The following is a 24,673-nucleotide window of genomic DNA, read 5'->3' as shown; positions in this document are numbered from 1 at the left end:
AATTCATACGCATGGTGATGCCATCACCAAAGTCGAAAACAGGATGAGTGCCTCAATCAATCCACTGCCAATCCCTCCCGGAAGAAGAGATTGCCAGTCCCTAATTGCCGTATGTGATGTTGTAGCATATATACAACTAGTGGAAACTCTACCTGTTTGTCAGTTTAAGTTGATATGATGATGAGATGAAGTGTCTAAATGCAATGCAAAATATTGTGAAATAGAAACTTGTCTTTTAGAGAAGCAGGTCTTTGCAAAGATATGAAAGCAGTTTCTGACTACTGCATACTTCTCAATATTTAGCACTGTTGAGTTTATCCAACTGCTGAAATTTCATTCCCTAAAGAAGCAATACTACTTGATGAATACTACTTGCATGTAAGCATGTAAGAGATTCATGAGCAGCGCCTCAGTTGGTGTGACTAAAAACACAAAAGTATACTTATCCTTGGGAGTTCAAAAGGCGAGAGCTCACAGAAACATTTTTGAGCTACTTTTGACCAAACATAATTTGGTATAAATTTTCATTTTTCTGTTTCAGTTAATTAGCTAACAGCCATGTATTTCAAACAAATCTAATGCTGTTCTTGGCTTACTGATGGCCAACTTGTCACTGTTCCCTACAAACTCTAATGCCACAGAATTGAACATGCATTACTTGTGTTCATACACCGATAGCTGTTTAGCTTTATATCCGGTAAACAACAGCGTTTTATTGTAATGGTTGCATTGTAAAATCAGCTGTAATGTTTATGTAAACAAATAGAAGAATATTTAGCAATCCTACACAGTATCATCCTTTCAGCCTGTATGACTCTTTACCAAAAGGAGAAGTCTACTTGATACATGACTACCAGGTATTTAAATTTTCATATCAACGTTGCAAGTTGACCTGATGCAAAGAATTGCAATCTCAAACATTTTGTTGACACAGTAGTTTCCCAATAGATAAAATACTTACATAGTTATCGGGGAAACGAACAATATGATATGATTGCACTGATATTGCCATGATCACAGCCTTACATGACGAACTTAGAATGTCACATGCCGGGTTTGTTGTGATGGTTTGAAAATTTCAATCATGTGCACCATCAGAAAATATTTGGTTGCCATAATGAACTCATACATGGCAACCACAACATAAGTGAAACAAAGTGAACAGTAATGACTATGCCCATATATTTTATTTACTTTGTGAAGTCATCAAATATTAGAAACATTTTACTAACCTTTGACAAAACTAGTAAGTTAAATTCATTTAATATGTAAATGACATACGAATTATAAGTTCGATAGAAAATTCATATTGAAACACGACACTCCAGGAACAAAAAACTTTACACCGCAAACCAACATTACCAATTCTTATTGAAATAATCATTGAAAAGTAAAATTATCAAAGAATTGGCAGATTGCAATGAAAACAGAGGCTTTGCCATTCAAATCTTTGAAACATTTTATATACACTTTAGGCCATTAGGATGGGTATCTGTCCGGTATCCGGCGTCAGCAGATACGTACGTATCTATCTATCTATCTATCTATCTATCTATCTATCTATCTATCTATCTATCTATCTATCTATCTATCTATCTATCTATCTATCTATCTATCTATCTATCTATACTACGTATCTATGTATCTGTTTATATATCTATGTCGGTTTGTGAGGATGTTCGTCCACTCAAATATTTTGAGAACTGCAGTAGTTGCAGACTTGATATTTTCTGTGAAAGTGCAACATATGGTTATGACAGACTGTCTGTTTATCGTTTTTTGATATTGTTGGAAATATGCAAATAAACTCAAAAAACTGTTTTGGGTAAAAAACTTCCTCTTCGTAACCGCTCCTCTGACAGCTTGATATTTGATATACAGGTCCCAAGGGTTACTCTATCATAGAATTGTTCAAATGGTGATGAAATATATGTTCGTATTTAAGGCAATTGTTGTCATTTTGATCAAGAAATCTTTAAAAAATCTTCTTCACAACTGCTGGTCAGAGAGCTTTGATGTTTGGGATATAGATTCCTAGTGATGACCCTTTTTCAGATTTGTTAAATTGTGTAGAAATATGCAAACTTGTATTTTAAGGCAATTTGTGTCATCTTGGTATTTTTTGCACAAAATCACTTGTCTTCTAGGTTTAATATTTGGCATACAGCTTTATAGGGATGATCAAAATGTGATATATTCAAATTATGATGAAATCTACACTTTTGTATTTTTTGGCAATTTTTGCCATTTTTGGTAAAAAAAATTGTTAAGGAAATACTAATTGTCTGATAGCTTTGACATTTGGTATATAGGTTCCTATGGATTCACTAAATGTGATATATTGAAATTGTGATGAGATCCGCAATTTTATATATTTGGTCAATTTTTGCCATTTTTGGTCAAAAAGTTTGTTTCTGAAAAGTTACCCGTCTAATAGCTTTGATAATTTTATACATGTCCTAGGGTTTATCTTAATGTAATATTTTGAAATTTTTGTGAAATCTTCAATTTTGTATTTTTCTATTTTTGCAGCTATTTTTGCCATTTTTCGTCAGGCCATCCTGAAAAGATATCCACCTTTTTCATCAACATGTATTACAAATAATTATTCTCTACGTAACACAGCAGAGCTGTGTCAGCTTTTTGGTCGCTTGTTCTTTAAAATCGCTGGTCAGGAAACTTTGATATTTAGTATACGCCTCCCTTAAGGTAGCTTTCTGCCTTTGTTTTGGTATTTTGAGATAAAAACACGATTTTTCTTTTATCCCTGAAAAGTATTCCTATAATATTGATCTTCCTTGTGTGTAGAATATCTTGGTCGTGAAGTTCCTGTTTTTGGGTGAAATTTTGGAATAAAAATGTACGAGAGGCACAGGTGTACATTTTGGCATTTGAGACTACCGTTAAGTCTTGATTGACAAGGGATTACGCTAAGCAAGCAGCGTCAGAGTATTCACATGCACTTGGACAACATCCGCTGTGAAAATCCCATTAACACCTACCGTTCATTGCGGGGGTCAAGACCATAGAGTGTACCTGGCGAAAGGTGGGTCTTACCGTTTTTCTCATAGGGGTGGCCGCTCCAAAAGATCATAATTTATCGACACAATCGGACAAGGTCAGACTTATGACATTGTTGACGGTACAATTTCAGATTACAAAAATGGCCCACACACTAAATGTTTTATCTGGGACATTTTCGTGCTTTTGTAAAAGCACAAGGAGTGGTGGATAAGTTTCGTAATGTTAAACATCTTTGAAGAGGCTGTCCCGTATACATAAATGGTACGTTCCACTGGCGGCCTCAGTGACAGCGGGAACACTTGAATACCGCAACAGACACCCTTCACATCTTCAACATTCAAGCAACATTCGGCCTCTTTCGGCCGAAGTTTCGGCTTCTTTTGGCCCCAAGACATTTCGACACCCCCGTTACGATTTATTTTTTTCCCTTCAAACTTATAAGTAACTGACAGACCAGTCATATTCATAAGAGTGACCTTTGCGTTCTGACCAGTATGACTTTTACAGTGCCGTTTAGGCGCCGCTTTTCAAACTTTGACAGTGTCGGCGGCTATTGCTATCGAAAATGATATGAAACTCTTTCCTCACGGTTTTTCACCATGTTCTCACAAACTTTAAAGCATGTGAATGCTGACACTATACTTCTCAGTGTTTTGATTTGTAACATTTGGCACGAGTTCCCCCAACCAGGTAGTGCCGAAACGTCTTTGGTCGCGTTGCCTAAACGTCTTGGCGTCGGAAATTGTGCGGCCGAAACGACTTTGCGCCAAAAGGTCTAGAAACCCGACATTGTCCGTTCGATGAGAATACTGAGTGAGTTGAACAATTTATGAATAAAAATGAAATATCAGAAACCGCGGCTCTTGAACTACTTGGGATTAGAAAATACAAGCTGGAAACAAATTGCATGGGCTTCAAGACATGGACAGGAAATTTTCCCAAGGCAAAATACGCAGCAATGCAGAAATCACGCGCCACAAAACAATTTACTATAGCTGCTTTGGTTTGCAGACGTTTTGGCACAACGGCAGTGAACTGAAATGTCGAAGTCGTTTCAATCCCGCGGTCCCGTTTTTCCTTGTCCAATTTCGTTACCGACCTTGACAAGGTAATACGTCGACTAACAAATGTTCATCGCACACTGGACGAATGTGAATCAAATGATTTTATGGGAATGGACACGACAACATTGTTATCAGTATCATGGCAGTAGCCAAAATGCTGCAGGACCGAAGACAAATTTCAATATGAATTTGACCGTCACAACGTAATAACGTAATCGCCCTGAGTTTTCATCAACATGTCATCATTGGTCGGTAAACCATTGAATGAGACGCTTACGGGCTAACTACTTGAATACAGTGCAAAACACCATCCTAATCCTGAAATTTACATGTAATGAAGACGGGTCTGATATCATATTCGCCTGGAATCGATGGTACTCATGTTGGATACGAACGACAGCAGAGAGTTATCTATCTGTGACGTATGACGCTTGACGAGCGGTCTATGGCATGCAACTTGCGCTTGATGAAATGACGTACTTTTCTCTATGTTCATGTTTTCTCAACTTCTCTCCTTTGACTTTTATGCCGCCGACAGGCGATTGGCTCATCTTAGCATAAATGACTCCAGAAACGGTCTTCACCCACAGAAATGCTGTACAGAGTGAGGACGAACTATTGTCTCAGAAATTCTCGTAGTTTGATTAGTGTTAATCGGTTTTCAAGGCGCGTGAAGATCTAAAAAATGGCTGCTTACTAGAATCCTCGGTTACTCTAACCGTAATGGATCACAGCATGGAGCTGTTCTTTTTATCTCCATGATCACAGACACCGCAAATGTACATCCACATACAAACGCAGATATTTTTGTTGTCAGCCAATATTGTTTTCTCTATATCACTCATCGGGCTCGCTTTCATTCCGCAGCCGTGAGTCGTTTCCGAGGTCGAATCGAATGCTGCCATAAACTTACACTACAGTGTACGCTTGTCATGGAGGTAATTAGTCCAAGCGCTCGTGTAGACGGCATCGAGATGCCGTAGCAGTTCCGACAGTTAGGTCGAACAGTTAATACTCTATTTAAGCCTTACAACTAATCAGTCAACAGATTATGCATAATCCCTTCCCTGGCACTCCCCAAGTTTATTTACTCATCAGCTACTGTGTAGATTGCGCTCTAAAAAGAGTACAACGCTCCCAAAATTCACCCATTTTAGCCTCATTTCGACCGTTGACACTGATTTCAATGAGTGAATATACTGTTGAAGTTGAACACTTTGATTTCACTATCTGGTTTTAGTGTTTTGTCGATTGAGTACATTGTTTATTGCCATTCAAAAGGAAAAGCCCGAACCAATTTACTAAATCGCCTTTTTCTCAGTTCGGCATTTTGTCACATTGCAGCACGTTCAAAAGAGTTTAACTCGAGAACACGTGAACGGAAGTTCACCAATTTTTCACAGACGTTTGTCGAGTAGGTTGTCTCCAAAACAGTGTCTCAGTTTTTTTATGAAGATTTTTAAAGTCGAATTATTGCTGCTTAATTAGGCGGCATTGTAAGACTAATCGGTGGATAAACTTTGACTCAACGATGTGAAAAAACTAAGGCCTTTTCAAAAATCTGAGACACGGTTTTGTAGCCAGTATTCCGAAGACCAATTGCCCGTTAACACCCAAACAATAGCCCCTATCCGCTCAGACTTAAACTTTTTTACGTGAGACCACCCATTTTCTTTACACTTTCACTAAGATCTTTCAAAAAAAATTCATCGCACACTAATTTTCTCGATAAAACAAAAAGATTCATAGAAATAGCTTTCAGGTGATATATAATACTTGGGTAAAAGTACACATCTTGATGGCAAAATTCACGTTTGAAAATAGGTCGTCGCAAAGGTGGAAAGCTACCTTAAGACGCCCTTAGTGAGATACTTTCATACACTCAGGACATAATGTATTTTGAGGCAATTTTTGGCCAATATTGGTGAGAAAGTCTTCTCAAAACTGCTTGTCTGATAACTTTGCATTTGGTTATACAGGTCCGTATGGACGACCCAAGCCATGAACTTTGTTCAAACCTTGCAAGACATTTTTTTAAAAATTTTAAAGTACTGTAGTCACATTTGATATCAATTCGTAGTGCCTATTCGATCTAGGAAAAATGTGAGACTCTTTTTTACGTTACGGACCAACTTCAGCAAATATTTCATAAAGGAAACCAAAATACTGATGAATTCCATGTGGCAAGAGACACCCTACCGAAAATACAGACTCCAGTATTATCTTAGTTCCAATTGTGTTAATCAACATACATGCAGCTGTCAGGTCATTAATTGATTAAGTAAATTTTCACAGCATGGGGACAAGCCAAGCATGACTAATGCACAGGATTAGACATACAGGCTTTTGAAGAACGTCTGTGTATATAGGGGTATGTATTAGTATGTTTGATGACCACGATAGGTTCAATTATGTTATCATATGACACGGAACCTCTGCACTCACTATATCTGTTATTATGCTCTCTAAATCCCCTGTACAATCAATGTCTATAGTAGCTTCAGAGACGTTCACTCAATGTTTCATCAATTTTTCCAAACTGTGCATATTTTCTGACAAGGAAGAGAAATTCTGCCGGAAGATTTTTTGTTTTACTACTCTTGACCTTTTACCTATATTTGTAATGGCAGGTCTTGTGCCCAAAGATACAGTCAGAATATTGTCAAGGGAAGGCAATGGACCAGGAGAAGTCTGGTATCCATGGGGATTGACATTAAACAGGAGTGGACAAGTAGTTGTCAGTGACGAGGGACCTAGTACCAGCCTGGCAGTGTGAAGACAGCAACAGCAGACACTGCACAGATCATATCAACAATCACTTTTCATGGCTTGCCAAATATTTTCAGACCAACAGATGTAAAAATGTATAGAAACAATTTGTATTACATTGCCGACGATGGCAATAATTGCATTCTAGTGTGCGATGCAAAAAGTAGATTGAAACAAATAATAGATATTGGTGAAGTCGACACACCTCAGATATGTCTTGGTCCAAACAACACTGTTTTTGTAGCAGACTGGAGTGGCCGTGTGATAAAATTCAGCAAGGCTGGTGAAATGATTTCAAGTAAACAACTCAGTAAACCCTGGTATTGACCATGAATAGCAAATATCAACTCATAGTGTCATGTACTGATGAACATTGTATCATGTTTTGGACAGTGATCTCAACAGTAATCTCAACACATTGCACACATTTGGACATGAACACTTAGTAGATCCATATGGAGTCAGTGTTGATGCAATTGGAGAAAATATTTATGTAGCAGATAAGAATAAAGTAAAGATCTTTAGTGCACGGGGTGAATACCTGACAGATGTAACTGTAGGTGGAAGGCCTACCTTCATCTCAGTGTTTGCAGACGGTAGAATCGTTTATACAGATGACATTGATTACACTGTGCGTTTAATATACACGTAAGAAATATGAGAAGACAGTTTATGCAAATATAGCAGCAAATACAAATCTACAACACAACAACACCATCCAAAGTGAAAATTCCTTTTTTTCGCCAGAACAATATTTCTCAATCAAGTTTGGGCTAGAATTTCACTTAAGACGTAAAGAAATTATTGAAGTCATTGGTTGAAATTTTGTATTTTTAATTGTTTGTATATTAGTCAAGAAATTGTGTACTGATTTGTTAAACAGCAATTGTAATGAATACAAGAATACAAATATTCTCATTTTTCTGAGAATTGTTGATATTTTGCCTGGCATGTTCGGGTTAGAATTTTACGTCTTGATGTAATTGATTTGGAAAAGTGGAAATTTTAATGATAAGTTGAAAATTTATTTGTTTAAAAGAATCTTTTTGAAAATTGATGAAGGTATTGTTTGTATTCAATGGTTTGAGATGATTGCATTGCAAAATGTAAACATTATCATGGTTTTTTTGGAAATGCTTGAAATTTCCATGGCATGTTGGGGTTAGAATTTCACGTCAGAATGTAATGAAGCTGAGAAAGTGAAAATCAAAGCGATCGGTTGAAATTTTCATATTTTTTACAAGTTGTGTTTTGATAATTTTATACATGATTGCATTGACAGTTGTATTCATTGAAACCATTGATCAAAGCATCGCTGTCAAATCTTGTCATATTTGCCGCAAATCAATAGATACAGTGTTAAAACTTTATCTCTAGTTTCTTTTAAATTTACCACACTTTACCATCATTAGTGAAAATCGTTCTTCTAAAGTCAGTAAATATATCCAAATTTCACTATTTCCATGGAGATCAAAATTTAATCGAATCTCTGGTTGATGCCAAGTTTGGCGTGAGGTTTGTTCTTCGTAACGACGGACTGCATCCACCGTAAAAATAGAGCACATGAAAAAATGGCGATCTTTATATGTTAGCTAAGTGAGCTAATACTTTATATATCGATCAATTAATACAAAATCAAGCCCAAGATTGTGTTAACCGAGAGTACAGTCGTACGCCAGTTTGTGAACTCTTTCAAATTAGTCATAAAGGTCATTGTCTGCACCACACCGCACCACCGTCAATGGATTAGCTTGTTGCTAGGCGACACAGCAGCTATTGTACTCGGGCAAAGCCCTGTCACTTATCGACGTCTTATTTTTTGTCACTTAAGTTGGTAACGTAACAAAAACCAATAAAACTACAAATATTCATTCGGGAAATTGATAAAATCAAAGAAACGATTCAAGTGATGGCAACAAATTAGGCACAACTTTCAGGAATAGTAATATTTTGTTTTTTTAAAATATAACGATTTGTTGAATATGTCTAGTTTTGCTATTGATAGAAGCTGTATTTTTGGTTTGGGGTATAAGCAATTTAGTTTTGTAGTTTTTTGCCTCCCCATTTAAGCGATGCTGTGATATTATTATTATGCTTTTGAAAATATTAATATTACGTTGTCGACTGAAATATATGACTCTTCATTGATATATCTTCTGTACTTAACTAGACTTTTGTATTATATTTATTGTATATTTTTTTTTTTGGTAAATTGAACTTGTTCTGTATATTAGGCAATATTACAAACTTATGTATTCACGATTGGTCTACACGCAAACAAGCTGTAGCACAGTCAATTTGAAAAGAAACTAGCTTTTATTAGATATAATGACAGCTTTCAACAAAATCTTTTCAATGCTCTTGAAATATTATCTATTCCCTTCCTTGTAAAGATTTATATCCGTTTTATCAGGTACACCTCGTATTTTCATCGTACTTTTTCTCTTCATGGGAGATTTTATCTTGTTGATATAGTTCTGTTTTATCCGTACACGTGTTGTGTTCATTTTGTTCGTCTTTTTGTCGTAGATCTGTATGTTGATTTGCTCAATCAGTTTGAGGAAAAAATGAATTAATTAAACATTACTTAGTATGACGACCGTCATGATAATTTTGATGATAAGATTGCTGTATAACTATCCATGTCGGATAGGAAGGATGCGCGAGTGAAAATGTGCTTACACAAGGCAAGTAACCCGCTGCGGGTATAAAAATAATCACAATCATACCCAACCAAAATCCAATAATATTGGGTCAAAATGCACAATACATAGTCAATTGTTACAAACACAGACACTAAACAGCACCGGTACACGCAACAAAGTCAGAATCGGGAAACAAGATATATGGACCTCGTGTTGTGTTTGGGTGATGTCAGGTATTTCGAAAAAAGTAAGCGCATCCTGCCCCACATGTAACACCCGCGACATATCATTCTCTAAGTCAAATAGGTAGAACATAAAATTGAGAACATTTTCCATTAAAAAGCAAGATCATCGATATAGGATTGCACATTGTGGGAGTTGGAAGGGAACACAAGGCTTGTGGCTCCAATCAAAACGATATCGCCCTCCTTTTTAGCTAACGTGTGTAAACACGTGGGCTATTGTCATAGCGATGTCTGTCTGTCTGTCTGTCCGTGTGTGTGTGTGTGTGTGTGTGGTTAGTGTGTGTGTGTGTCTGTCTGTCTGTTTACACGATAACTCAAAAACGCCTGAACGGATTCAAGTCAGATTTGGTACACAGGTACCATATGCTACTTGCAAGAACTGATTAGATTTTGGTTAGTGTGGCTTGCATATTAATGAAGTTATGCAATATCGTTTTTTTTTTCCATACAATGGTTTCCCTATGGAGACGGTAATGACAGTGTAGATATATATCAAGAAATACTGCACAAAATTTCATGAAACCTTTCACAGATGACAATTTCAGAACATTATCATGATACTGTGAGTTTCATGTCAATTATCTTTTCATTTGCATATTTAATGAACTTTTGTTATTAGTGAGATAACTCTGAAATTCCTGCACCAAACTTGATGATACTTGCAACAAATATTGATCTGATATATATCTAATTATACTTTGAAGCATTAGACAGTGTCAAGTTAATAAATAGCTCATTTGCATATTTTATGAAGGTTTGTAATTAGTCATATAACTCCTTTATAACTTCACCAAATGTGATGAAATCTGCTGCAGATACTGATCCGACTGATATCTAATTGTAGTGTAAAGCATTTAGTAGTGTTAAATTAATTAAGGGTTCATTTACATATTTAATGAACTTTGTAATTAGGTATATAACTCTGAAATTACGGCACCCAAGTCAGTGAAATTAGGTACAGATATGGAATGAAGTCTTATAATTAGTCATATAACTCAGAAATAACTGCATTAAATTTGATAAAACTGCTGCACATACTGTTACAACAGATATCTTACTGTGTTGTAAAGCATTTAGTAGTATAAAGTTAATTAAGGGTTCATTTGCATATTTAATAAACTTGTAATTTGGTATATAACTCTGAAATTTGGGACTAAAATTTTGTGAAACGTGCTACAGATATTGATTTGATAAATATTTAATTGTGCTATGAATCATTGAACAGTGTCAAGTTAATGTAGGGTTTATTTGCATATTTAATGAACTTTGTAATAAGTGACATTACTCTAAAATTACAGCATTAAATTAAATAAAACATGCTACAAATGTTGATCTGATGGATATCTAATTGTCCCATAAAGCATTGAGCAGTGTCAAGTTAATTGACAGCTCATTCGCATATTAAATAAAGTTTTGTAATTAGTGATTAAACTCTGAGAGTACTGTGCGAAGTTTTAAAAAACCTGCTACATATAGTGATAACATATATCTCATTGTTCTGTGAAGCGTACTTCTAGTAATGAACCTGTTGTAAAACACGTGAGCATATTCAGTTCATGTCTGGTTATTGTTTAATGCACTTTTACCTTGCGAGTATGAACGATAGCGTGGGGAGAGAGAGAGAGAGAGAGAGAGAGAGAGAGAGAGAGAGAGAGAGAGAATATTCGGATATGTCAATCAAAGTTCCTTGTACAATAATGAGAACACCACAGAAAGTCCAATCGGCATACGTAAGTCGTTGTTCTTGTCAGAGGAAGTGACGATGACGATCTATCTTTTCTACTGTTCAGCTAGGGCAATAATATTTATCATTTCTTTCTATTAAAGTTCATTTTTGTATTTCTTTTGAGAATTATGGACCTAAAAATATGTAACTTTACGGTGACGGAAGAGTTCGTTACGCCGTCTGGAAGAAAAGATCAAGGACAGAAAAATTTGCAGAGATTTTGCATCGATTACAAATACAATTGCGTTCCTAAAATGTGTCGAAGAGACAGGACGTGTAAGCTTTGGCATGAGAAATTTTGCGGGGAGACTTAGGCGCGGTCATCACTATCGCAACAACTTCTCGTTTCGATGTTTAAGTAAGTAAATAACATAAAAAAGCATAAGTCTGTACAGAAATATGTGACTGTCTGAAAACCATTTCTTGATTAATTCCTGTAGCGATACTCGTCGCATTAAACATGTAGGTGTTAGTTTTCCTCAAATTGGCCGTCAGTTGATCATAATATTTAAAGGTCTGTGAAAAGACCCGATTTTTTTACCTTTCTCAAAATTGGTTCAAAATCAGCAAATACTTAAATTTATGTAAGGCACAAGTATGTATATTTCAGCTGTGACTGGTGTACCTTACTATGAAGTTAGACTTCTTTTAGATGGTGCCAGCCGCAGAACTGTCGACTGTTTTCAAGTTGCAAGGCACCTTACAGCGTGAACAACTGAAGTAAAAACCACTGAAGCACTGAAGTAAAAACCGCACGGTCGTGATCGAGCGGTAGCGAGTGTAATTTTACGTCGCTGGCATGTCTGAACACAATGACTTGATCACCGCATCCCAGGGTTCTGTCGTACAATTATCAATGTAAGTTTGAATCACTTAATAATGAATCGATTGATTCGAAAGTAATTTTAAACATTCCAACAGTAATAAAGTAGCAACTTCAAGAAGACATGAGATTACAAATGTCTTACATTCACCAATATTGTCTTAATTGCCACGTGACAACGACAGGCTGATATGTAAGACAACATTTCTATTATGGAAAAGGGGCGGACGCCTTTATACGAGTCGATACAAAAGAAGTCAAGCAGTTGGTTTCCTGTACAAATAATCGTCGTTGAGAATTAAAAGTCCGTTAATAGTAGAAATTCATTGACAGTAGAGCTGAAAAATTTGCTTTGAATTTACGAGATAAAGAGCATTACTTTCTTCAAAACGGTGGCAAAAAAGTACATATTACAATAACCATATTGTCAAAGCCCGTTTTAACACTATACAGCAACAAGAGTTAGATGTATGATATTAGCAGCCACAGCAACAGTGATAAAAATAACTGCCAAATAAATTAAACTTGCATTTCATTAGTCTGTTATTGATACAGTTCAGAATGGCTAGCTTTGAGCTTTGGTTGGCATAACTGAGGCTGAAAAGGTCATTATTCCTCAAATCGTCGTTTCCTGTACGACAGGGAATCTTTGATTGTTGCTGCTGCTTTGGCGGAAGTGCTGTATAGCGCCACCTGTGGTGCATTCTTGCAGAGTGGGCGTTCAAGTAAAGAGAAATACATCTTCAAAATTATTGCCTAACGATCCACGAGGTTTAAAGTAGAGTCAAACAATGAGTTTTCCTGTTGGATTCTGGAAGGTATTTTGGTCATTTTATTTGAATGTTAGAATTTCTGTACTATGAAAACAAAATGTACATCCATGTCTGCAGCATCTGTGGTGGTGCCGTACACAATATCGTACGTAACATGCCGCAGATCTCCGTGCTGCTTTTAGTTCTTTTGTTTTAGTTTAATTTATTCCAACAATAAATAAATGAAATACAACAACTACAACATAGACAAAACACTTTATATACAGTGAAAACTAAAATAAACAGCAAAATGTGTGGGTAAAAGGTTGAAAAATAGTTGTGATCCAACTAATGTAGTCAAACTTCGCCAGTAGTAATTTCCATGAATTAGCAATACACAACTGCTAATGAATTTGGTGGTGTCAACAAATTAAATTCTTACAAAAATCAGAGAAATTGAACAAATATACTGAAGCCAAAACAAAATAAGAAAATACATGTCAGTATAGTGACAAAAGAAGATTTCCATTTTTAATCTGCGTCTTACACTTATATCTCTATCTCCTTTGGAATATTATTCAAAATTGTTGATCAATAAACGTGGCCCACGTGGGCCTAATCACAAGAAGCATTGCCAAACTTTTGATGAAGTGATGGGAATATCATGTTGGTGACCAAGATGTCTTTCAACTCACCTTAATTTAGTGCAAAAACATGTGATCGGATTCAATAAAGTAGCTTTGAAAGCAATAAATCATTCTGTAAATAATTTCTTGCAATATATTTTTCCTGTTCCTGTATTATGACAGCTGTATTGGATAGAGAGGAACACAGAGGGATCAAGAGTACAGCACTCTGCTGATTGGCCAGCCTCGAATTTATTTGTTCCAGTTATCTTTTCTATCTAAAATCCAGATAGCAGAATTACGTATTGTAAAATGATATTTATTGCGACTTGCACACTACACTGTGCAAGTAATGTACAGATTTTATCCCACGACCATATCCTCCCCTCTAGAGATCAAATGTTACCTTATTACCAAACCTTGCGATAGCTGTCTTGCCTTACAAGCTTGAGCAGTGGCTTATTTCACCGTGTGTGGTCCGACAAACTAGAACAGGATGATACAACACCAAAATAAGGTAGGTGTAACATCGGTTTTTTGAATTAATTGTATTTTACCTTATAGGAAAACCTTTACACATACACAAAATATGTATATAGATACATACCAAACTTGGCACACACACAGATAATTTATAATGTTCTTGCTAACACCATTACGTTATATACCTTGGTATTACCAATAACTTTGCGGAAACAATGAAGATTTTGCTGAGAACTACATGTATTTGAACAGTTTATCCCCACTTTGTTTGTGATGCAGTTACATTCACATCCAAATATTTATAATCTATAGCTACTTAAGATAAATATAGAATACATGGCTTTCAAGTTCACTCAAAATCGGGAATAGTTTAGTTTACACTGTAGTTCATAGCATAAGTCAAGAATGAAGATATACTGTCTGCATTATTGGCATCATTTAGGATATTAATGACACTTTGACGAGCATCTTAACACCAGCCAGTGGAATAAACACCACCAAATTTCGTGGAAAAGAGTCTTGTAATTTGGAGCGACGTCGATCGACGGAACAGTCTTAAGTCTATGTACATCAACTGGTCATCAATTAATATTGCTACTTTGTCGGGCTTTACTTCGCTGAGGTCGCTGTGTTCCGTGAGTCGTCTGCAGCCAAAGTCCACCCCCTTCCATTTAACTCCCCTTTCAAACAAATTAAAAGCAAATTATCATTGATATACGGCACAATTTCGAATGATTTTAGTCGATTTTCCTGTATTTTAGGTAGTGTTGTTGAACTTTGAGTTTTTAATTGGATGTATATTTAGTGATTTTATAGTATCTATGTATTTATGTATTAGTATTTTAGACGCGTTAATGTTAGTCTGTAATTTTCAGCGTATACGAATGATGACACTATATGCTTCCTTGTAAAATATGTGATTTATGCGTATTAAGACCACACTCCCTTACAATTAATGTGATTTTTTTTTATTCAAGTAGATTGTAATTGTCAACTATCGCCATGCTTCGTCACTCGTTTTGACCAGCGAGAACGCTGGTTATAAAAAAGGTGGGAGAGTGTTACCATCTTCTCTGTAGAGATTTCGTCTCGAAGCGTCCCTCACGTGACCAAGGCATGTGCAGGTCATTGACTCAGATCGTACGAGAAGCAGGTAAGGGATAGTGTGATAGTTTAATTAATTAATTATTGTTAAGATTTCAATGTGAACAGTCTTGAGAAATCTTGAGAAACAATCAAAGACTGGCGGAAAATACCATGTGATAACTTTTGTAATTATGTAAGATTAGAGATGTATTCAACTTCGTCGAGAACTAAGACTAAAGACACTTCAGATCAGAACTTTGAAGTGAACGACACGGTCGCCATCTTGTAATAAATATTACGGTTGTGTTACAATCTTCATCTTGGTGTGTAAGCTTCAGTTACTGAAAGCATTACGATCCAGACTGGTACCTCAATTCGTAATTCCCTTAACTACGAGCGCGACAATACACAAGAGACCTGGCACAACCATGTACTAGGATGTGCATAGCTATGCTACAGGGTTGTGCTAGCATCCTAGTACAGTGCAGATGAGCACAACCCAGTAGCATAGCTGTGATTTACATCCATGTAACAGAGTAGATTTTTATGCAGTCCTTGTGCATGAATGTAGCACGAAACCCTGTAGCAGAGTCAATTTTTTTATAGTTGTGTCACAGGGATGTGTGAAACAGCACTGTGATTAGACTACAAATTAGATCCCTTCACTATGGTTTCCTTTCACAGCCATGTCCCAGTAGCTCTGCTAAGAAGCCTGACACAGAGGTGTGTATACCCCTGTTACATTACTTTACACACATGTGTTGCAGGGGTGCGTACAGACCTTGTACAGTCCTATTGGCCACACATGTGTACCAACCCTGTGTATCATTTCAGGCATTCTCATTGCCTTGCATTTGCACCTTATTAACAATTCTGTACACTATGAGAGTGTTTATACATCTCCACACAACACCTCTTTCATACAAAAGTGCTACAGCAATGAAACATACAAAAATGATACATTTTAATGTCAGAAATTAATGATTTATTTCACACTATTTCAAGTTTTTAACATAGTGCAATATCTAAAACCCACAATGATAGGTCAGGTGTGAAGTAAGCCAGATAACTGGTGTCAACAAGAACGTTATTCATTCATCTTGAATTTGTAGCAAGGTTGACAAATGCACATTGTATAATGATATGAACAAGCAACCTAACGTCTGATGTGGCAAATAACTACTTATGTCATGTGTTGATACAGAAGACTGAAATCTTTTTTAGCAGATTTCAGGATGAGCTGACAAAAAAATGGCAAAAATAGATGCAAAAATACGCAATTGAAGACTGCATTATAATTTGAACGTATAACATTAATATCATCCTAAGAACATGTCAATCAAAGCTATCAGACAAGTAGTTTTTTGAGAAACAAAATTTTTTCACAAAAAAATGGCAATAATTGCCAAAGAATGAAAAAACTGTATATTTCATCATGCATGTAATTTCAATATATCACATTAAGTTCATCTGTAGAAACCTGAAGACCAAATATCAAAGCTATCAGGTCAGTACTTTTTGAGTAATAGACTTTTAGACCAAAAATTGCAAAATTTTGCCCCAAATTATAAATTCATCATAATTTGAATGTATCACATTTTGATCATTCCTCTGAACCTGTATACCAAATATCAAAGCTGGCAGACATAAGCTTTTGGTGAAATAAATTTTTGACCAAAAATGACAAAAATTGCCTTAAGAATGCAAATTTGCATATTTCTGTAAAATTTGAACAAAGCTGAAATAAAGTTTCCCAACGGACTTATATCCCAGATATCAGGCGTGAAGTTTTGAAGAAGATTTTTGAAAGATTTTACCAAAAATGACAAAAATTTGCCTTAAAAATACAAATTTGCGAATTTCAGCACAATTTTATTAAATCTGAGGTCACCCCAGTAACCTGCATATCAAATTTCAAAGTAATCGAACATGTGGTTTCAGAGAAGAGTTTTTGACTGAAAACAGCATAAAATACTCAAAAAATATGATTATGCAAATTTCATCAACATTTGAACAAACCTAACTGATGCCACCCCAAGTGAACTGTACATCAAGTTTCAAAGCAATCAAACATGTAGTTTTAGACCCAGAGAAGAATTTGATGGATGACAGATGGACCACAATGGTGATGCTGGATGACACTTGACAATCAGTCTATTTGATTAAAGTGCTCCATGTCGCTGACAGCGAAGATACAAATTACCACAAAAATGAATGTCTCAGAATTACCATTTTTAAATAATTTCCACTGAATCAGACTCTACCGCACACTTTTTAGCTTTCTGTCTAAGTATAAATCTCATATAGAACAGTTGCTGTCTTTTAATACTGCAATATAAGTTAAATGTATAAACTATGTTATAGTTATAATTTTAACAATTTGCAATAAAATACTTGTTTACTCTATAAAAAGGATAATGGCTATTGTGTTGAAATATTTTTGTCCGGATTACATTATTTTGAACTCTGCTACATGATGTGACAACTCTACATGTAGTTCTTTCGCAGATATGCTGAATACATGAGTGACCAACGATATTCTTAGCATTTACAAACTCGATATCATCAATTAATCGTAACACTTTGCAATTGTATGGGCAGTACTTGGATATATCTATAAATTTCTGAAAACCAATGTAGGCTTGCTCTTGAACATTCACACATCTTCTTAAGAATCCATATGCAACCTATTAAAATAAACAAAAAACTAACATGTAAGTGCAAAATATTACCAAGTTTGGGAATATGGGCAAGTACTTGCAACGTCCTTACACGGAACACCTTACATCATAATTTAGTTGTGATTTTCTATGCCATATGTAGTACAAAATAATCTGGATTTTACAGAAAAAGTCGCACTACCATACCATGCACGTTGCATTTTGATTGGTCAAGCAGAACAGGTGACTGACCACAAATACACAGTAATGGTTTGTTTACATGCCCGTGAATATGAATAATAAGATAAACAACTCAAAGTATTGTAACTTTACAGCTGAAACGTAATTCATAATCAATCACAAAATGAAATGGAGCACTTGTGGGCCAAGTTCAGATACTTTTTCCTGAAAACATCTCCGGATTAGCCAAATTTTTACAGTGCACATGACAGTGTGTCGCGTATTGCTCAGTTCTGGGGCCAAGTTTTCATACGCTTTGGAAATTTTTGAAAATGTTGATGGTTTCTTGGGTTCGTTGATAATATAATGGAAATAACATACTCTGCCCTGACCATTAACATTTATTTAAGGGCGCGGCAAGCCTTACCCATTAATTTTTTGCTTTCCTCTTTTCCTTGCCCATAAATAAACATTAATGGTCAACACGTCACCTGTTATTTCTATAACATACATACATACACTGTATGCATATATGTATGTCTGCATTATAGACATGTATACATATGCATACTCACATACAGATGTACATACATACATACATATATACCTGCAGACATACACGCATACATGCTTATATACATTTACACAGACATAAATACATTTATTATACATCTACCATCGAGAACAATAGAATTTAGCGTGCGCTAAAAAAGCCGTACGGAACTCGCGCCCGTTCCATACGGCACGGTTTCAAGGCGCCCCATTTCCTGCGGCTGTATCTGCGCGTTCACTGTAGAACGGTTTCAAGGGACACCTTGGATGAGTGCCAGAACAAGTCTCGCGCGCGCTCTGTACGTACGTATGTGTGTAGTGCACACACTCCAAAACTTGCAGAAGCGCGTCCGTTGTAGCGTTCCACACTGGCGCGATACGGAAGAAAAATTGTTGACATTGCATGAAAACGGTCGCTACTTCGACATTTTGATGCCCCGATCAGGAATGTAAGATGTATAATAATAAGGTTATTACGAAAATACCGCAAAGGATGCACTCGGACATTGGCGCCTCGCATCGCCCTCCGCTTCGCGTCGGGCGATACACTGCGCCAATGTCCTCGTGCATCCTTTGCGGTATTTTCGTAATAACCTCATAATATACAACATACATACAGATAGACATATATAGACAGACATAAATACTGACATACATGCAAATAAATATAGGCATACATGTATACATATACATACATACATGCATACATTTGAGACACATACAGACACATACATACATATACATTGATACGAATAGGCATACATGCATATATATTACATGTATACATACATCCATACATATACATACATATTTTACATACATACATATATACATACATACACACACACACACACACAGACTGTTCCTTGGTTTAAAGTATAGCTTAATTTACTACCATATATATACTCCATGGTTCCATTATGGTTGTAATATGACTTTAATGTTTCAGACAACTGCGGTACGCTACATAGTGTCCTACAATGAGCAGAATTATAACTTGATACTTAATTCCTAATATAATCCTCTTTTTACCGGGCTCTATAAACCATGTAAAAATACAATTGGCATATAGAGGATTGATTGAAATCTTAAAGCCGCCGTTCTCAATCCCAGGATCACGCATAGTGGGTACTCCACCCTGTCAACATAGTATCGTTTTCATCGTTTTGCGTCAAACACCGCTATATTACCGTATTCCTCCGATTCGAGTATAAGACCCTCCCCCACTTTTAGAAGATTTTCAAAAATGCTATACATCCGTGTATAAGACCCCTCCCTACCTTAGTTCAAAAAGCCAACAAATCACAACTCAAAAATTGATGATAGTATGACTTCAACGATCACTAGTATGAAGTTGTTGCTGACTGGCCATCTAATGATTTAGAAGAGCCTTAACGTGCATATTTACAAACGACGGCTGATGTTGCTGATTGCCCATTGACACTTTCAAGGTCGTTTGGCCTTTGTTTGAGCCTATTGAAGAGCTGTAATGGAGATACTATTTGTTAGGCAGGGTGTGTACGCATAAGCATAGTGTTGTAAATTATTTAGTGGTTAAAATTTCCTTTAAGACCTAGAAAAATCATTAAAGATGCTAAAATGATGTAACATTGAAATTTGTTTACTGGAACGGCAGGCAAAACTAAATTTTGTCCTTATACTTTTCTTTCTGTATCATTCCGTTGTTAACCTTCTGCGGCCCCTGCTCAATATAATAGAATAGTCCACAGTGACCGCCATATTGTTTTGCTGCATGCTGCAAGCTGATCCACGATGTATGTGTTACCATTTCATGCACGGGTTTACTGTTTGTAGCTAACAGTTTTTCACCTTGGATCATGAATTCTTACCGTTGACAACCATGAATTTCAGTGCCATATCATTATTTTACTCGACACAGACCTTAGATTGAAAGAAAGGTTGGTTATTTTTACGTGCAGCAAATGCATGTATTGTATATGCCAATGGCATTGCCATGAGTTAACTGCATGATGCCAATCCGGTGAATATATGTCTGTTTTGAATTGTCTACATCTTTCAAGAATTGTTTCAAAGTTTTATTTCACTTCACAAACCATTTGATCAGACAGGGATTGTTTGAGCAGTTGAAATTGTAACAGCGATCAAAAAACAACTCAGTTAGGTTGGGAAGTGATCACTGTGTTTTATCTTTGAAAATGAAGGAACAGTTGCCATTTACATGTATTTTCGACTTTGTGTATTCTCGAGAATAATTTGTCAGAAGTTGCTAATATAAGTAAACTTTAGTACGTTCTGCCAAAAAATGTGTGAAAGTCTCGAGTAATGCTGAATTGACGTGAATAAATTAGCATAAATTAGCAGTGTCAGTTCAAAACGCGGGATGGCTCGATTATAAGACCCCCCTGTTAATTACAACCATTTCATGTTGCTGACCCCGGGTCTTAAAATCGGAGGAATACGGTAGTAGATTTACAAACATAAATTCACGCTGAAAGTCGATGAGTACATCGGAGTACGTATCGGTACATTTTGGCATGAGGTGTTTTCACCATACTTGGTGCGTTCGAGTTACAGATTTCACCGATTCCAGCAGTGTGTCGCTTACAAGTCAATATACTGGTATGCAAAAAACACAATCTGCATCGTTCGAATCTCTCAAATTCTTAGAAGTAATGTTTTATTAAATTTGGAAACATCGGTGTCGAAATAATATAAAATGAGTATTTCCTGAAGATTGAACCTTGATCCCGACGTACTCAACCAGCCCAATGTAAAACTTTTATGAGGCCAAGATGGCGGTCAGAAGTCAGAAAACAAGTCCACATCATCGTGTATTACATTATTTGCCAATTTGTGCTGCGAGACTTTGTTTGAATTGTAACCAGAATCCTACAAAAATCAGATGCATTTCGAAAACTCGGACAGGAAATCTCGTAAATTTCTCAGACGTAATGAACTTTGATCGATATGCAGCGGAACTGCATGGCGTCGGTTATCGATAAGATGGCACTTGCTCACGAGGCTACGTACACTCGAAGTGACGGCGGAACGAAACAGAGGAAGTCAAATCATCCTTTTTTAGCTCCATGGTCAAATAAACATTTCGTTTATTAATAGACTCACAGAGGTACAAACAACACTCCATGGAAACTATACACGATACCGTACCGCTTCACACCTCTGTGCCGGGGTATTGAACATTTCTTGATTTGTCATTCTGAGTTTAGCATTTGTTTGGCAATGACAACGCGTCTATCTGACTCCGACTCTCTCGGAAGTATTGGGATATCCTTGACCAGACACACGCTTGGCGTGATGAGCGATTTTTGGCCCGAAAACAGCATCTGATGCAGGCCGATGACATACTCGTCAAAAGAAGAAAACTGATATGCCATTTTGCATGACTTTTGTTGTCCGATCGTTATATCCAAATTTGCCCGGCATACCATACACATTTGCCATTGTTGGGTGTACGGTAGAAGCCACAAAACCAAACCAAACGGCCCTTTTCAGGGTCATCAAACTTTCCAGTAAGAGAGAACCCGATAATACATTTTCTTTTTCACGGCACGTCTTGTGGAGGGACAATGTCCACAGTTACTAATGTAATCGACTTGAATGTCGTCTGATCACCACGTTTTTTATCCCCAGCAATGCGGTGGATAGGTACAAAAGTTGGAGAACTGTGAAGAAACTATTGCGCACGTCTTTCGACACTGGAAATCTTGAAACATATTTTATTTATTTCAGTCACCATTAGCAGATAAGGCGAATGCTAATCGACATTAGGTACACATCCAGCTGACTCGTGTCTGACTTTGCACAAGGTTTGATTGACAGTGGTATTCAAATCCCAATCGGCGTCCCCTGGATCGACATTCTCACTGGCCACGCACAATTACTCACTACATTGTCCCGAAAACTTATCGGTTTAGAAAATATGGAGTCGTTATGTATTGATCAGGTATTTACCCTGCTGTAGAGCATTCCGATTTCATAATTTTGCATAAAAAACACGCAAAAAAGTGCAATCTGTCGAGCTCTCAGTTCAAGCTACTCGCACAGCGTCTCTTTGCATAATGAGCGTCCTCTCATGTAATCCGGTATTTATAACCCATGAGCGTCTTTAACTCACAGAATGCTAGTTTGCAGGTGCATTTAATTTTTTTACCATGCGTGCAAAATACTTCTAAAAACTTACATCTTCTGTCTCTGACTTGTACGAAGCTGTCTGACCAATTCTCACCATTCTCTTTTCTGATTCTGTGTATACTCCGCCATAGCACTCTAGATTTTGAATATCGTCTCCTACGGCACTTTAATGAAATAAAAGAACCTTCTTGAATTTTACATTAAAAATTGTGTGATGATTTAAAAAAACAATGGCTTCTGAAATCAAGTTGCAAGTTTGTCCTATTTATGAATTACACATTTGCTCAGCTGTAATTACAGAAAAATGTGACCTGATCAAGTATATCAGTATTTTCATTACATTTCATTGTTGTCCAATTACTCTTGAAATGTAGCTTGTTCAGTACATCACATCATTACAGTTAAGAATTGAATAGTGCTTTCTATCATCTATCACATAATATTATGAAGGAGACCAATTACATGTGTGGATCGACCTTCATTAACAACAACTTCTGATAATATGAGTGCTTGATTAGACAACCAACTGACCCACCTGCACATATACATAAAGGATTGACAGGTCATTTTCCAAACTCATGAGAAATTTGAGATCTCGCATGGCTGCGTAGTTTTGTGATGAGTAAAACACATATGTCAAATTTCATATTATCAATCATTTTAAACAACACCTAGTGTCAAAAGTGTTATGAAATCTGGGATCTATTCAGCTTTCATGTAAAGCACAACCAAATAACTTGGTTAGAAATTTGTTGCTATGGTCTGTAACCAAGTCTCACAAGACCAATGCAATAAGGAGTAATCTTTGTACTGTGCTTGAATGAAATTGATCCAGGAATCTTTGAGATATCTGCGTGAACGAACGGACAGACGAACGGACGGACATGACCAAACCTATGCCCAGGGACAGTGTCAGTGGGGAACTAAAAATCACCTATCGATAAGTCACTATTCATGAGTGTTTCATGATGATTTCTAAAATAATTTATTTTTGGAACTGTATACTACCTCTTTAATGCTGTTAATTCTTCACTACTAATGTCTGTCATACCATGACTTTTCTGTAATACAAAAAAAAAAGCAATAGAACTGAATACTGAAAACTAAGCTGAAAGCTATATGGCCGATGTCAGTTCAACTTAGTAACATCAAATGTTGCTCTAAGAATGTGTAGTAACCATAGCAGTGATATCAGCAAGGTGCTGACAAAATGTAAATTTCCTCAATTTATCAAATATGTGATTCTATAAGAATCACCTGGTGATCTAATGGTAAATAAATAATTATAGCTTGTTTATTTTTGGAAAACACAGAAATGCCATACCAATGCAAGTTGACCATGGGTCTTCACGTGTGTATTGCTGCTGCCATTGAGAAATCTCTGAACATAATCTGCATCATATAGTTTTCTTAGCTTTGGCCCACATTGCCTACAGGAAAAAAGAAAAAACAAGTCATTGCTGATGACAGTCTCTGGTGGATTATTGTGTTTGAATTATGGTGATTGAATTACCGGTACATGCGTGGTAGCTTCATTACTTGAAAGAGATCACACTTAAGATGTTACATATGAAATTTCAGTTGAATTGGTGTGTTGGTTTTGGAGAAGAAGATTTTTAAAGATTAAATCACAATTTTCGCAAAATCCAATATGGCGGCCAAACCTCGTGACCGATCCAAATGTGGTTTGCAAACTTGAAAGAGATCACTCTAAGGATGGTATGAGTAAAATTTCAGCTCTATCGGTGTTTTTGTTGTGAAGATTGTAGAAGATTTTTGAAGATTAAATTGGTATTTTTCGAAAATCCAATATGGATTAAAATGTCTTTTGCAAACTTCAAAGAGATCAATTTAAGGATGACATGAGTAAAATTTCAGCTCAATCAGTGTGTTGATCCGGAGAA

The 24,673-nt window shown here is 36.4% G+C and overlaps 1 protein-coding gene across 3 annotated transcripts in view; it reads right to left on the bottom strand.

Annotated features, from left to right (window-relative positions):
• Positions 1-16,201: 16,201 nt before the first annotated feature.
• LOC139127037 (uncharacterized) overlaps positions 16,202-24,673 on the bottom strand; it is a 33,339-nt gene continuing 24,867 nt past the window's right edge. For 2 of the 3 annotated variants that reach the window (XM_070692963.1, XM_070692964.1), the window contains exons 14-17: positions 24,094-24,199; positions 23,778-23,830; positions 22,819-22,933; positions 16,202-17,930 (exon numbers count right to left, since the gene is read on the bottom strand). In XM_070692963.1, coding sequence (XP_070549064.1) covers positions 17,616-17,930; positions 22,819-22,933; positions 23,778-23,830; positions 24,094-24,199 — 589 coding nt within the window. In that variant the 3' untranslated portion in view covers positions 16,202-17,615. The remainder of the gene's footprint in view (positions 17,931-22,818; positions 22,934-23,777; positions 23,831-24,093; positions 24,200-24,673) is intronic. The other variant, XM_070692965.1, reaches the window with a different exon arrangement.

This window comes from Ptychodera flava, unplaced genomic scaffold (genome assembly GCF_041260155.1).
Source record: "Ptychodera flava strain L36383 unplaced genomic scaffold, AS_Pfla_20210202 Scaffold_28__1_contigs__length_4768798_pilon, whole genome shotgun sequence".
Taxonomy (NCBI): Eukaryota; Metazoa; Hemichordata; class Enteropneusta; family Ptychoderidae; genus Ptychodera; species Ptychodera flava.
Note: the sequence above shows the minus strand (reverse complement) of the source record. Positions and strands in the feature narration are given on the sequence as shown.